Source organism: Diplotaxodon limnothrissa, linkage group LG23 (assembly GCF_057381915.1).
Source record: "Diplotaxodon limnothrissa isolate DT_005_m linkage group LG23, D_limnothrissa_male_GT1.1, whole genome shotgun sequence".
NCBI classification, from domain to species: domain Eukaryota; kingdom Metazoa; phylum Chordata; class Actinopteri; order Cichliformes; family Cichlidae; genus Diplotaxodon; species Diplotaxodon limnothrissa.
In genome coordinates this window covers 17680924-17697640 of record NC_140617.1, presented here as the reverse complement: position 1 = coordinate 17697640, position 16717 = coordinate 17680924, and the positions used below count along the sequence as shown (strand labels likewise).

General features: G+C 40.5%; 1 protein-coding gene across 5 annotated transcripts in view; it reads right to left on the bottom strand.

Moving 5' to 3' along the window:
- Positions 1-3641: 3641 nt before the first annotated feature.
- LOC146607781 (NLR family CARD domain-containing protein 3-like) overlaps positions 3642-16717 on the bottom strand; it is a 93567-nt gene continuing 80491 nt past the window's right edge. For 3 of the 5 annotated variants that reach the window (XM_085347352.1, XM_085347353.1, XM_085347356.1), the window contains 5 exons: positions 13081-13254; positions 12386-12559; positions 6920-7093; positions 6364-6410; positions 3642-4186 (listed from right to left, as the gene is read on the bottom strand). In XM_085347352.1, the coding sequence (XP_085203478.1) occupies positions 3642-4186; positions 6364-6410; positions 6920-7093; positions 12386-12559; positions 13081-13254 (1114 nt within the window). Of the gene's footprint in view, positions 4187-6363; positions 6411-6919; positions 7094-12385; positions 12560-12709; positions 12797-13080; positions 13255-16717 lie in introns of all 5 variants that reach the window. The other 2 variants (XM_085347350.1, XM_085347355.1) reach the window with 2 other exon arrangements.

Sequence of the window (16717 nt, the reverse complement as noted above, 5' to 3'; positions counted from 1 at the left end):
ACTGGAATAAGGTATTATGGACTTAGAAATCAAAATTTTAAATTTTCGGTTCATCACGGAGGATCTTTGTGGGCCGTCAAGTAGGCGAAAGGATGGTTCCACAGTGTGTGACATCAGCTGTCAAACATGAAGGAGGAAGTGTCACAGTATGACAGAGGTCTGTCATTAATGCACCAGAGAAATGGACAGTGGTTCCTCAGAGTGACCCAGGGAATGGTTACTTTGTCCCATTTAGATGAAAATTATCTTAAATTATCTTAAATTCTAAAGGAAGATCTGAACAATACTTTTGTCCTCATCACTTTCCAAATCAATGCAGCACTCCTTCAGAGAGCACTTCAAAGTCTCCTGAGCTTAGAAACCAAATTAAAGGTGCAATCTCAATTTAATAATGCTGTCTTCTTCCCTTTTACTTTTCACAACATACAAACAGGTGTTTATAAGTTTCTGTATGAATTTGCTGTTTATGTCCTTATTTTGACACTAAGTCTTCAGCAGCTGACTCACTCTTACCAGTAGATGGCACAATCTCCTCATTCTCATTTTCCATTAAGTGACTCTCTGTTTTTTTAATTTTTAATTTTCCAAAAAGTAAAACCATCAGAAATGTTTATTTCTCTAATTTGATTTCATTTTTTTCTGTTTATTTTTCTACAGTTAATACGACAGGAGAGATATAAAAATATTAACAAAGAGGTTGATCCTCATCATGCCAACTGCTTCAAATACTTATTATTCAGAATCTGATCTGATCCTAACTATTTGTTCATTAGTGTGTCACTTTAATGTTTGAGCAGATATCATTTCTTTATATAGGTTTTTTTTTTCACCTACTTCAGCAAGTTTCAGTGGTGGTTATTTGGTTATCAAATATCCATTGTTTTCTTACTTACTGTCATACACACCGTCAGGCTGATGTTTCTCTCACATGTCACGCTGGACTGAATCCAGAAGGTATCTTGGTACAGTCTAGAGTCCGAGGCAGTCAGGTTGTTGAGAGCAAATGAAGTAGAATCATAAAATGTCTCAAGAACTAGGGATAGGGTTCAGACTTCTTAAAAATTAAAATTAAAAAGTGTTCTTAAGCAATAGTTATCTTTGGACATTCCACCTTTTTTTCACTCATATTTAGTCCAGTCCCTGTAATTGACCATTTTTAGAAAAATGTTTTTTGTTTGTTTTCTGAATTTATGTTGTATATTTATGTTTGAATGATTCATCATTCAAACATAAATATGATTAATCATTCAAACATAAATATACAACATAAATTCATAAATATACAACATAAATATATGTTGTATATTTATGTTTGAATGATTAATCATTCAAACATAAATATACAACATAAATTCAGCAAAGACCTAAGATATACCTCTGGACTTTCAGTTGATCCTTGTACTGTTCACTTAAAATAATCACAGGTGGTCCCAGTGGAAGAGTGGCTGTCAAGAAGCCACTGCTAAGGAAGGGAAATGGGGAGAAAAATACGGGGTATGCCAAATTACATAGGAACTCTGTGTCAAAATCAACAGGTGGCAACAGGTCTGATGGAGTGATGAAAACACATAAATCACTATCAGTATGTGTGGAAGTCAAGAGAGAGGATCAACAGTGAATGTCTACAGCCATTTGTAAAACACGGTGGAGCAGAATGTCATTCACAAATCCTGGAGAACTATTCCGGAAGACTACTTTAAAAAATTACAAGAAACCTGCCTAAGAAATTTCAGGCTGTGTTGAAGAATAAAGGTGGTCATACCACGGCTCATCAGAGTTGTACAAACTGTTATTGACATATATTTTGCATTTCCATGAATGTGCGCACATTTCTATTAATTACTGCGCCTGCTTCCCATTTTCAAAATATAATGAAATGAACAGTTACCCAAGCCCTTCAACATTTTTTCATCCTTTATCAAATAGATGTGCAGTGAAGAGTGACAGGAAAGTGGAGGAGAGACAGAGGGGAAGGCGTGCAGCAAAGGGTCGTGGGTTAGACTTGAACCCAGACCGTGTGTGCTCAGCCATATGGCACTCCGATGGCATACAAACAGAATACCATCACACGGGAAACAGAACTATCACAATAAAATATATATGTGTAATTCACACTGAGATACAGAACTGGGAATAAACATGGAGAAAGAACTAAACCTACACTAGAGACATAACACACAAACCATGGAAGGCACAGGAACAAAACCTAAGAACTAGAAATCACAAAATACTAAATAACTTAGGTCATGTCCACACTAATACATTTTCGTTTGAAAAAGACTCTTTTTCTCTCTGTTTTGGCCTTCCGTCCACACTGAGATGGCGTTTTTGGTCAAGGAAAACTTTTTGAAACCTTTCTCCAAAGCGGATACATTTGAAAACGCTGTCGCAGTGTGGACAGCGTAACCACTGGCTTTCGGAAACAATGACGCATTTTAGTCATGTGATGCAGTCATGTGACTAATTAAACTAAGATAGCAGAGAGCATTATACAGTAGTTGTTTTGTTTGCTCTCAATTTTGACAGCCCTATTAAAGATTAATTAATATCAGTTTGTACATGCTTCAGATAGCTTTTCTTCAAATTCTTTAATTTTCAATCAGTTTTGCAACTTTGTACTTTTGTGTTACTCACAGCAACAACTACATCTCATTATTAGTCCATTTAAAAAACTCTGTGCTTTTCCTCAACATTTTGGTGCGATGTTTTGCGATGAATAGCCGGAAAGTAAATAAACGGCAGACAGAAATAACGCAGGTTGAATCATCTTACATTTCACTCATGCGCAAAACAGTAACATAAGCGTTTCAGGTGTTTCAGTGTTGACGAACAACTGTTCGGAAATGATTAAAAACACTAGTGTGGACGCGTAGTGTTTTTAGCCAAAAATGTTTTAAAATTTATCCGGATTAGTGTAGCCTTAGGAAGCTAGAAATACAAAAGACTAAACTATGAAAAACATTAAATCAAAGAAGATTAAATATTAATAAATAATCAAAACACAAGCACTGGGTCACCAGACCCAGGATCATGACATCCGGCAGCTGTTTTGCTGTGGCTGCATTAGAGATATGCATACAATAAAAATAAGCTCTAAGCTAAAATTCAAATAGAAACAGTAAAATATGATAGTGATTGAAAAAGTCATGAAAAATAGTAATGATATCAAACATCAGCTCAAACTGAGCAATGTATTCAAAATACAGAAGGTTGTTTAAAAGGTGCTTTTGGAGGTAGTTGTCATTTGTGGACAAACACATCTGTCTTTGTTTTTGATGCAGCATTTTATAAAATTCAGATCTGAAATCATAACAATGAAACAGCTTAAAAAAATTAGCATCAAAACAAATCTAATGTATATTACCAAAATCCACCAGATTCTACTCCAGGGCCCTTTGTGATAGATTTCATGTTTCATTCAAACTAAAGTGAAACACAGCATATGCAGTGCTATTCAGGCACATTAAAATATTCCTAAGAATGGATCCTTGAATAATTGTAGCTTCCATCTTTAAAGGAGTGAAGAGGAAGAAGTTTACAAGGAATCATTTAGAACAGTTTAAAACATCAACTCATTGAATCCATTAACCTTAAAATGCGTAGAGTATTTCTCTAACAGGAGGACACTCTTTATACTCAACTCAGCACAGACACACTGAGGCACCATGAAAAGACAATAAAAATCCAGGATAAACAGGTTCAGTGAATGTGGTGTTGAAGGTGTGGAGGCGGATCAGAGTGCCAGACGAGACTCTGTAGAAGGACATAGTGCCAGCAGGACAGTCCACATACACTGCTACTCTGTTAGAGACAGAGGAGGAGTAGGAAGAGGAGGGGGGGATGGTTGTGGATCTGCAATTGTGACAGACAAACTGAGGACCACCATCAGTGCAGTGCAGACTCCAGGAATGATCATTGAGTCCAAACCAACAGTCATCATTGTTTCCTTTCCTTCCGATTCTTCTGTAACTCACTGATATAGAAATGTTTCCCTTCCACTCGACCTCCCAGTAACAGCGACCAGTCAGTTCATTACTACATAGCAGCTGAGGCCAAACATCAAATCTGTCTGGATGATCAGGATATGACTGAACCTCCATAATATTATGTGTCACCTTCCTGTTGTTGTCAGACAGTTTGAGGTTTCTATTTACTGTGCTTGTGTCGATTGTGAGTTGACAGGAATCTGATGGAGAGAAGAAACACAATCCAACTGCAGTTATGGATCCATCATCTGTTCATTGATTAACACTTTGATGATGACTACTGACATCGGAGATGTAAATCAGTGATGTGACAGTTTGAAGATGTCAGTGTTGTGGTGTGGTGAGAGAGAAGAGAGAACCCAAATGCAGGACTTGCAGGCAGATTGACGATGTGGATGGTGTTTATTGCAAGGACTGGACGGACAGAACATAAACTGACTGAAACTGAATGACTGGTAGACTGAACTGAACCAGAAAACACACATGCAGATTAGAGGACAAGACAAGTAACTGAGGAAAACCGATGACTTAAATATACTGGATAATGAGTTGAAAATAAATGAGTTTCGGTGGGCGGCCGCGTGACCAGTTGCTAAGATGACTCAATTTGGGTGGATGACCGCATGGACAGCACGTAAGATGAATCAGTTCGAGTGGGCAACTGTGTGGCCAGTGCCAAAGACAAATCAGTTCAGGTGGGTGGTTGTGTGGCCAGCGGCAGCACCCGCGATGCTCCACTGTGGACCAGCAGAGGTGATGGGACACCTCTAACAGGTGGGAAGGTTGCTGGTGGCGTGATTTGGCAAAGCTCTCTAGTGGAGAAAAAGCAGGACCCGCAGGTGGGAAACCTCTGGTGGAGACTTGGCACCGGAACAGGTGGAGGAATTGGCCAGACCCTAGCCGTCCCAACTCGAGAAACAAGTATGGATGCAGGGATGGGTTGAGTGGCTTCAGTGCAGGGACAGGTGCAGGAGCTGGCTGGACACCAGTCACCCAAGCCCGGGGAACAGGTATGGGTGCTGGAGTGGACTGGGTCTCAGCTGTCCTTGCCCTGGGAGCAGGCATGGGAATGGGTGACGGCTGGACGTCAGTTGCCCCTACCTGAGGAACTGGCAAGGGTGCAAGGAAATGCTGAGTGCTATCTGCCCGGGGAGTGGTACAGGGACTGGCTGGGCCCTAACGGCACTGCAAACAGGAGCAGGCTGAGAGACAGGTCTTGGGGCTGGGAGACAGGTCTTGGCATGGAGACAGGACGAGAGAAGTGATCAGATCTGGACTTAAGAATGTCCTTTGTGAAGCCAAAAAGGGAAAAACAGTTTTTATGGGTGCAGGGTGGTAATGACATTTTTTTTGACAGTCCACCATAGGTTGACAATAACTAATCACTGGCTTTTTTAGTAGAAGAAATGGTATTTGGTCTATGGTGAGGAGGAGTCTTTGGCTCATGGTGAAAATGAAGAAAAATGTCTGACTCACTCACCACCAGATATTGCAGCTTGCGAGAGCAGCGGCAGCAGCAGCAGCGGGAGCTTTGGCTGAAACAACAGACCTGCTGAATGATGTAACCTCCATCAGGATGAGATGGGAGGCGGAACCGCTTTGACACGACAAGGTGGGAGTGCTAGTGAATGAGGCAGTAGGTGGACGCATGAGGACCGAGCAGCCGGAGATCAGCGGTTGGCGCCTATTTCCCATGGCTAAGGCTCGCGTGCAGGTGAGGCAGCAGGTGGAGGACTGCAGTGCCTTCAAGGACTCTCCAGAGCCAGATGAATCCCCTCAAAGACATGCTCATGTTGGAGCATAAGCCACAGATTAACCCCCAGCTCTCTTTCCAGAAAGAAGAATGCTGCCTGCTGCCACTGGTATAATTCGAGGTCCACTGGGTTCATATCATGTCTTCGCAGCACGAGTCTCGTCATTCTATCAGCATCGTGGTGTGGTGTGGTGAGAGAGAAGAGGGGACCTAAATGCAGGACTCGCTGGCAGATTGGGGAAGTAGATGGTGCATATTGTAAGGAATGGATGGACAGAACATAAGCTGACTTAAACTGAACTGGGTAACACACACATGGATTAGACTGTGACAAGACAGGGAACTGAGGAGAACTGACGGATTAAATACACTGGATAATGGGGATGATAAGAAACACGTAAGTACATAGCTGAACTTAATCTAACTAACAATACATAGGAAGTGGAACAGAACATAATGCACACAGAAAGATAACTAAGACAGTAAAACAGGAAACGGGGATAGAAAACTCAATGGTGACAAAGCTTAACTGGAAACACTGGGTCAACAAGCCGGGCATCCTGACAGAAGATGGTTGGATGTGTACTGCTTTGTTTTAATAAATCACATTAAAAACACACTTACACTTCCTCAGACCTGGTTTTAACCATCGGACTCCAGCAGGCTCCAACCTGGAAGGAGGAGGGGAGAGGAAAAATCATATGTCATTAAGATTACTTCCAGTCTGAGTTATTGTCTGATTACTGACAACTTAATGAAGACAAACAGAGAATTAGAAAATCATTCATTTTCAAATATATATTCTATTCCATCAAAATATAACAATAAAAATTTAATTGCGACTGTTGTTGGCTAGCATACAATGTTAAAAATAATAAAATGAACAACAGCAGGATCTCTGACTGTGGTAATACAAACCTAAATATGTGAAGAAGGCAACAAACACTGATCCTTGAATATTTTATTTATATATACAAAGATTTAACAGCACGGTAGCTAACAACACTATACTAAGTGAACTGCTGTGGATGATTATCAGCAAAGCACATTTTGTTCAACAAAAATCATTCTCAGCTTAAGCGTAGGTTTTATGTTAACTGTTCTCTACATTCACAGCTGAATCCAGAATAAATATATTCAAGTACTCTCTTCCTGTTCAATCAAACACTCTTCCCCATACCTGAGAGTCTTAAGTCTCCAGCGTGGATTCTTCAGTCCAGCCGAGAGCAGCTTTATTCCTGAGTTTCCTGGATGATTGTAGCTCAGGTCCAGCTCTTTCAAATGGGAGGGGTTGGAGCTCAGAGCTGAGGCCAGAAAACTACAGCCGTCTGCTGTGACCAAACAGCCTGACAGACTGAAAACACACAACACTCCATCTGTGAGCTATGATTTTCTGTTTGTCAGATACAATAACATTTTTCAATTTCCATCCATTCAATTTCATTTACCTTTATTTATAAGAGACAATTCCCAATGGACAACAATAGTCACTTCAAGTTAACAGAGTAAGGCAACACACTACAATATTAGTGAGAAAGCTGCGTCCAAGATGCAGCTTTGCACATTGGCATACTCCCCCATATTGCTTGTCTTGTGTGTTTATGGTGTTATGATGTGATGATATTTGTGCTTTTTATGTGCTGAAGTTTTTTTGTCTTCTCCTCATGCCAACTACTTTGGGGATAAGTTGGAGCAGAAATTGTTTTTTTCTCCTGATCTGCCCTTTTGTGTTACACATTACACATTCCTGTCTCCCTAACGTGAAGTTTGTGTATTGTATGTATGGTCAATATAATAAAACCTTTCTTCTTTCTTCTATTAGTTATTATAACCCACTAAACACTGGACATAGGACAGACATGCAGATCCCATTGGGTCCATTCTGGACATTATACGACATCCAAACTAGGTCCACAATTTGGACTTCCAACCACAACCCAACCTGAAGGTCAATATGACATTCACCTTTTGAAATTTGGACTTGGCAATTTTTTATAGGTCATGTGAACATCTATAACAAGTGCAGAGAATATACACATTTAATAACATAACCCAGATTTTAAAAATGCATAAATAGTAAAAAATAAGTAAAGTCTAAGATTATGAATAGCAAAGAGATAAATTCATTTATTCAATTTCTTTATTTTATTAAAAAGTCAAAATTCATGTAAAATGAGTAAAAACATATGTGCATTGTTTAATATAAGCCAAAAGCCAAGCAACATATTTAAGTTATCTAAGTGATTTATATGTCATCTTTAACCTAAGAAGCAAAAGACCGTGGCAGATCTGAAAACGCCAGGAGTCCGATTTTCTCGCCGGCTCTAGTGGGCCTTGACCTCCTGATCAGCTATCGAGCTGGTGAATAACAGGTGTCTCCGAAAACATCAGAGCAGTTTTGCCAATATGTGATGTCTTAATAAATCGAACAGATATTTGAAGTTTACACAGCTACATTTTCATCTTTCGGCTGAGGACCAGGTGGAGTGCCCAACCCGGGTCAGGGACAAGTTCCTGCCCCAAGTGGAGGAGTTCAAGTATCTTGGGGTATTGTTTATGAGTGATGGGAGAAGGGAGCGGGAAATCGACAGACAGATTAGTGCTGCGGCCGCAGTGGTGCAAACGCTGTTGTGGTGAAGCGAGAGCTGAGTGTAAAAGCGAAGTTCTCAATTTATCGGTCGATCTACATCCCTACCCTCACCTATGGTTATGAGCTGTGGGTAGCGACCGAAAGATCAAGATCACGGATACAAGCGGCGGAAATGGGCTTCCTCCAAAGGTTAGCTGGCATCTCCCTTAGAGATAGGGTGAGAAGTTCGGCCAATCAGGAGAAAAAGCAGGACCAGGATCAGTAGAGCCACTGCTCCTTCACATTGAAAGGAGCCAGTTGAGGTGGTTTCGGCATGTGACAAGGATGCCTCCTGGGTGCCTCCTGGGTGAGGTGTTCTGGGCATGACCCACCGGAGGAGGCCCCGGGGCAGACTCAGGACATGCTGGAGAGATTATATCTCTCGACTGGCCTGGGAATGCCTGGGTGTTCCCCCGCACAAGCTGGAGGAGGTGGCTGGTGAGAGGGAGGTCTGGGCTTCTCTGCTTGGGCTGCTGCCCCCACAACCCGGCAGCAGAAAATGGATGGATGGATATTCTCATCTGAAAATATCTTAAAAGTTCATTTTGTGACCCAGAAAGAGTAATAATACAGCTAAGTAGCTGACACCATATTCGGAAACTGGAACTGGCTGAGCCGTGCTATGAATTCTGAAATAGGTTGGGCCACGAACCTGACCCATCCTTCAAATCTGGGGAAATGAAGGAGGTGTTTGTCAGCGCAAACGCATTTGTTGACGCATTTTTTGCCCTTTTACTGAAAAGACTTTAGTTTGGAGATCTTATTGGATTGCTAAATTCTCAAGTATTAGCATAGGCCTGCAAAGTAGGATGTATTTGTGCGAGCTTTATGTTTAGTTTTTGGGTCAGTAATTGTTTCTATTACCAGTGGTCTACACTGTATGTGGGGATTCATTGTACAGTTAGTATATTGCTGTTTTTCGGTTAGCCCGAATATTAAAACATGCCGTTTTATTATTTTGGCTAATTAAAGGACTGTTGCGAAGATCTACTTTACATTGTGTAAGGTGTAATTTACTGCACTGTTAATCACTACTGTTCATTTTCGTGGGTAATACTACTTTTACAAATCAGACAAGTGAATTAAAAGTAAGTTAAATTATACAGTACGAATGTACACTGAAAAAAGAACCCAGAGCCCACTTACTTAATAGCATTGCGTAAATAAGGCCAAAATAAGTATAATATTGCTTAAAAATATCAAAATTGTTTTCAAGAGGCTACATATGAATACAGATTATATATGAACAAATACTATTTATTATGTATTATCCTATTGATTTGTTCAGTACGTATTTTTTATTTTATTTTTTATTTTGCATTTTCCTGCTTTTGTTTGTTGAAATATTAAAGACATAAAGAGATTCAGTAGACGTCAGGTCTTTGGGTCCTTGTGCTGCTAAAAGAGGAAAAGGAACGCAAATTAGCCATGTGATGTAGGTTAAGGGGCTATCTGATTAGTTGAGAGAGTACCCTGACTACCCTGCTGTTTGCATGCTTTGCCTTGCACTGCTGTGGAGAGCTTTTAAAGAAGTGTATGTACTGGATGTAGCCCGGATAGGAATTCCGCAGTAAGTACTTATAATTCCTATGGACTTTTGTCCAAAACTCAAACACAGCAATAGCGGAGAAGAGCAGCTAAAAGTTTTAAATATTATTGTTTCTGTGACACAAAATAAACTATTAAGATATTTTCAGATGAGAATGTAGCTGTGTAGACCTATAATATCTGCTCGATTTATCATATTTGCAAAAGTGCTCTGATATTTTTGGAGAGGTCTGTTAGCCCACCAGCTCAATGGCTGACTGGAAGGTCAAGGCTCATTAGAGCTGGTGAGAACAGCGGACTCCCGGCATGTCGCTTGACTGTCTACTAAAAATTAAAATAAAAGCGTTCTAACATCTCACCTGTTTGTTATTATTCGAGCATACATGTATAGTATTTGTTTTAATAGAGAGATTAAGCTTGTCTTTCTGTCATGCCGTGATTGTACTTAACTGTATAAAGCCTATTAGACATTATAAAACAAAACATATGTAATAGCAAATTTTGTCAGACTGCTTAAAATACCTTTTTAAACTCTTTTTTTCTTAAAGAAATCTACTAAAAATTGCTAGGTGGCAATTTTTCACATCATGTGTAATTTCCATTCTAAATATTAATCACAGTTAAATTGACGGGAGATGGCAGTAAAACTCTGGAGCTGAGATATCACCAGCTACACTGCTGTTCCAATTGTAGAATGATTTCCAGCTGACAAACTGGCCTGTAATGAGTGTGAATGTCAGTGTGCCGGGGGCCTATATGTGAGTATAGCGCATTTAGTATATTTACATAGCGTATTTCTGATAAGGTATCAGTGAGTTAACCACTAAGACTTAATATCATTTTAAAGGGTATTCAAAGAGTATATTTCATTTACTGAATGAAACTGTAATATCATTTGAGTTAAAAAAAAAAAAAAAAGTGTGTTTTTGTACTTTGTCTGTCCTACCCTTATGTTCAGTAAATGTTCAGTTTCTGTCCTAAAGAGTGGTCTGGGGTCAATTCTTTCTTTAATGTTTATGCAGGGGTTTACTCTTAGTATCCCTGATTCCTGTCCATACGACAACCATTTGTGGAATCTGTGCTATAAAGAACCCAACACCCCAACTAGGAAGTCGAAACTGAGGCAAGCAGGGTTAGACTCAGTATAACGAGTGGGTTGCTACATGTACAAGGACTTCAGACCTTAAACAAGAGCAATAAACTGCAAAAAATCTGAAACCAAGTCTATCAAAATGTCATGCATGGATATATGAAGAATGAAGAGGCACTGCATTGTATATAAAATGAAATATACTTGGGGAAGACTACTACATTTATTGTGGTAACCACACAGGTTTAAAGCTGTTTTGTGGGAGGAGCAAAAGCTGGTCTGGTATTTTGGGGAAGTCAAACCCATGGTCGGAACTGCTTCAGTAATGCCTACCATGAGTCTTATTTTTTAATTAATTGAAAATAATAATCCAAAAAAACCCCAAAAAACTGTTTTCTCCCCTTTATGAAATATTTACACCAAAATTGTTAGTGGAGAAAAAAGAAAGTGAAAAAAAAGTTTGAGAGAACTGTTAACAAATAGGTCACCTGTAATAAATGGGTTACAGTCTTATGAAACATTCCATCAGTTTTTCATTGCCCATAATGCAGGGGAAAGGTTAGAATAACAATTAAGTAACTTTATTATGTTTAGGTTTTTTCCTACTTTCTAACGAAAATATACTTTCTGTATTAATATGACTTAGAACTGATATTTGGGCAGGATTTATTTTCTCCTTCAAACCATGGGTGTTTTTTGAGATAATTCTCTCTCTCTCTCTGCTTTTTTGAGTCACTGAAGTTCACTCAGCTGTCCTATCTTCCTCTTATGATGAAGTCAGGCTCAAAATTCTCGTTTTTTTTTTTTTGTGTGTAATTGTATAATGTACAATCAATACTGCAAGAAACTTCAGAATACTGTCAGAAATTGGGATTTTATGTTTAGTGGACAGAAGTTCCTCTGAAATAAAGACTTCTGTTTTTTTAAGAAAGAATAAAAATCTCAATTTTAAGAAATGTAACATTATGTTGTACAAATTAAAATTAAACAGTGAATAAATATCACCAATAACCTCCTATACTGATTATTTCTATGAAGACATTTCTATAATGTTTCCCAAAATTCTATATCATTAATGCCCATAAGAATCTTAAACATGTCATTTGGAAGTTTTTGTCCTACCAGCATGAAAGGATATTGGTATGTCATAGACACATAATGGCTATATATATGCAAGTTTATCAGTTCATAAAGTAATTTTCTAAAAAGAAACGATAACAAAAACAAAACGTGACTATAAAAAATGTTATGACTGTTTTTCAGAGTAGAATCATCCACTCAAAGGTAAATAAAAGGTCACTTAACAATTGCTAAGCTTAGCTGTTTGTGCAACAATATAGATTTTAAATGACAGTGTATGAACATTTTTGAATCCTGACCTGAGAGTTTTAAGTCTACATTGTGGAGTCTCCACTGCGCCAGACAGAAGCTTCACTCCTGAATCGTGCACATTGTTGTTACTCAGGTCCAGCTCTCTCAGACTAGAGGACCGGGAGCTAAGGAACGAGGACAGAGCTTCATAGCTTCTCTCTGAGAGGTTACAGGCGCTCAGTCTGAAAATTAATCAAGAACATAAATAATATGTTTCATATATTTAATCACTTTTTTTTCAGTAATACTTCAGGAAACCTCATAACATGCAACAAAAAATGGATGGACTTTAATTGGTTAATTTTGAGAAACAAAATATGTCTTGATCTGACCTCAGACTAGTCAGCTTGCAGTTCAGATTCTGCAGTCCAGCAGAAAGACTGTCAGAGCTTCTCAATGAGAGATTACAAAGACTCAGTCTGAAAATTAAAACATGAACAATGAAACAACACTCGTTAAACTGTAATCAGGGTTCAGTAAGGAGCTACTTACTACTACATTTAGCGCTATTTACTTGCAGTGTGTTTTAAAGAATCCTTATCATCTGAGGTTAAACAGGTTAAAAATGTGACAGTTTCACTTAAAACTAATGTAAAAACAACAATTCATAAAGCTGACATTTATGGGCTAAATTTTTAACTGTTTAATTTTGTCAGCTGAAAAAAAAGACCAAAAGAAAAAAAATGAATATATTTGATCTGACCTCAGAGTTCTCAGTTTACAATGTGGACTCTCCACTGCTTCAGACAGAAGCTTCACTCCGGAATCCTCCATGCTATTGTTACTCAGGTCCAGCTCTCTCAGGCTTGAGGACTGGGAGGTGAGAACTGACGACAGAGCTCTACAGCTTCTCTCTGAAAGTTCACAGATGCTTAGCCTACAAAAAAATAAGAAAAAATACAGAAAGATTATATTTATGGCATTTGTTCAACCTAAACAATAAAAACTAATATATTGGAGTCCACTAGAAGTTATGGTTAACTAGAAATCTCTTAAGTCATAAAATGAAGGAAACTATTTAAATTTCCTTAAAATCCTAATTACACTTCTGTATTTGCATATAAATAAGTTACAGGCTGTTCAGTGCGCAGGGTCTTTTAGGAGATCCATCTGTGGTGATCTGAATTAGGCTCTCCTGCTCAGACACTGATGACGAAGTAGGCACGGAGGTGAATGGGTAATGTATCCAATCATTTAACCTGCCCGTCTATGAGAAGTATCAGCATAACTGCGCCGCCAGCTCCTGAAGGTGCATGTTACAGTCATGCTTTACACTGTTTGATAATGTGTGCTTCTGTGTTGTTTTTGACCATGCAGTTCTTCCAAAGGTTTAACTTCTTTATCATGGCCACAACTTTATCATAAACAATGAATATGGTTGTAGAAATGCCTTGTAATCCGAGAGTGAGTTCGTTCAGACGGGAAAATATATCACACAGATGAGCCAGGCACGTAAGGTACTCTACATCATGCAAATGTTCAGACAGCTCAAAGGGATGGTTACTGAAGAAAACTTTACGTTCTTCCCTCAGCTCAAAGAAACAGGGCAGCACTTTCCCTCTTGAGAGCAAGAAAACCTCTGTGTGGAGTAATACAGTTTCAGGCTCGCTGCCCATCTCACTGCACAATGCAGCAAATAAGTGGGAGTTCAAAAAGTTAATAATTTTTACAGTGGTGTCCAAGACATGTTTCAGACGGACAGGTATTCCCTTTGCAGCAAGAGCCTCTCTGGATGCTGCAGTGTACCCAAGAAGCATCTGGCGCTACTGCCTGTACACACAAACCACACCTCTTTGTCTCCCAGTCATGGCCCATGCACCATCAGTGCAGATGCCAACACATCTGTCCCACACGAGTCCATGTGTGATCATAAATGTGTCCAGCTTTTGAAAAATATCTACTGCAGTTGTCCTTTCTTCGAGTGGTTTACAGAACAGCATGTTCTCCTTGACGGTTCCTTCATGAATGTTGTGCAAATATACAAGGAGCCACATCCGTGGACTCATTCAGTTGTATTGCGTAAAATTCACTGTGGCGTATGTGCTGAAGTAGCTGCTGTAAAACATTTTCTGATGTTGCATTGATGAGACAGCATTGTTTGATGATGGATTCAAGGTTCTTTATTTGTCACATGCATAGTTATACAAGTATAACACACAGTGAAATGTAGCCTGACACGCTCCTCAACATGTGCAAAAAAATTGGGGGGGGGGGGGGGGGGGGGGTGTAGAGGAAGAACATTATATATATATACATATATATATATATAACCAAGTGGCCATAACCAAGTGGCCGGCATAGTGTACAGGACCATCTGTGCCGAGTATAACCTGGAAGTCCCGAGGTCAAAATGGGAGATGCCCCCAAGGGTGGTGGAGAATGACCGAGCTAAGATCCTGTGGGACTTCCAGATACAGACGGACAAAATGGTGGTGGCTAACCAACCGGACATAGTGGTGGTAGACAAACAGAAGAAGACGGCCGTAGTGATCGATGTAGCGGTTCCGAATGACAGCAATATCAGGAAGAAGGAACACGAGAAGCTGGAGAAATACCAAGGGCTCAGAGAAGAGCTCGAGAGGATGTGGAGGGTGAAGGTAACGGTGGTCCCCGTGGTAATCGGAGCACTAGGTGCGGTGACTCCCAAGCTAGGCGAGTGGCTCCAGCAGATCCCGGGAATAACATCGGAGATCTCTGTCCAGAAGAGCGCAGTCCTGGGAACAGCTAAGATACTGCGCAGGACCCTCAAGCTCCCAGGCCTCTGGTAGAGGACCCGAGCTTGAAGGATAAACCGCCCGCAGGGGCGTGCTGGGTGTTTTATATATATATATATATATATATATATATATATATATATATATATATATATATAGTATATACATTGGGTGAATGTGCAGTAGTGGCAGCAAGCAGGTGAATTCTGTACATTATTATGAATAGACATCTGACTATTTTACAGGATAGACAATATAAACATATTTAAAATTAAAGGAATTGAAATGTACATTGTGCCTTGGTTTAGTGTCTGGAAGAGTCCTGACTCAGTCAATTATAGATGATGTGAGAGGGCGGGTGTGTGTGTTTAGGGCACGGATGGCTTGGGGATAGAAGCTCCTCTTGAGTCTCTCTGTCCTTGCCCGGAAGATGCGGAACCTTCTACCAGATTGCAGAAGTTGGAACAGTTTGTTGCCAGGATGGGACGGGTCCTTCAGTATCTGCGCTGCTCTAGTCCGGCATCTCCTGGCGTAGGTGTCCTGAAGCGGGGGGAGAGCAATCCTGCAGCAGCGTTCTGCTGTACGGATCACTCTCTGGAGAGCTTTTTGGTCATTCACACAGCTGTTCCCAAACCACGATGTCATGTTCTGTGTGAGGATGCTCTCCACAGCACCTGTATAGAAAATCCTGAGGATCTTTGGAGAGACCCTGAACTTCCTCAGTTGTCGTAGGTGATACAGGCGCTGCCTAGCCTTTTTGGTCTGGACCTAAATGTGGGCAGCCCATGTCAGGTCTGAGGAGATGTGGACACCAAGATACTTGAAGGACTGCACCCTCTCCACTGGAGCTCCATTGATGATAATGGGCTTGTAGTCTCTGTGCTGACCCCTTCTGAAGTCCACCACCAGCTCCTTGGTCTTGCTGACGTTCAGCTGGAGGTGGTTGTCCTGGCACCACGATGCCAGATTCTTTACTTCATCCATGTAGGCCGTCTCATCGTTGTTGGAGATGGCACCCAACACCACTGTGTCGTCAGCAAACTTCACAATGGTGTTGGAGCCATGGGTGGCCACACAGTCTGAAGTGTAGAGGGAGTAGAGCAGTGGCGAGAGGACACAACCCTGAGGTGCTCCTGTGTTGATGGTGATGCTGTTGGAGAAGCACCTGCCCACCCTCACCACCTGAGTTCTGCCAGTGAGGAAGTCCAACACCCATGCACACAGATGGCTGTTAAGTCCCAGATCCCTCAGCTTTGTGAACAGTCTGCAGGGCACTATTGTGTTAAACGCTGAACTGTAATCAACAAACAGCATTCGCACATAGTTACCCTGTTTCTTGTCCACATGGCTGAGAGTGGTGTGTAGGACGTGGGCGATGGCATCCTCTGTGGATCTGTTGGATCTGTAGGCGAACTGCAGCGGATCTGTGGTGTCTGGGATGGAGGAGGAGATGATGTTCTTCAGCAGCCTCTCAAACACCTTCATTACTACCGAGGTCAGTGCAACTGGCCGGTAATCGTTCAGGGATGAGGGTTTGCTGTTCTTGGGCACAGGGATGATGGAGGGACTGTAATGGACAGGGAATGGACTGTATTGTCTTTTTTGCCTTTTCCCCCAACATTCTCA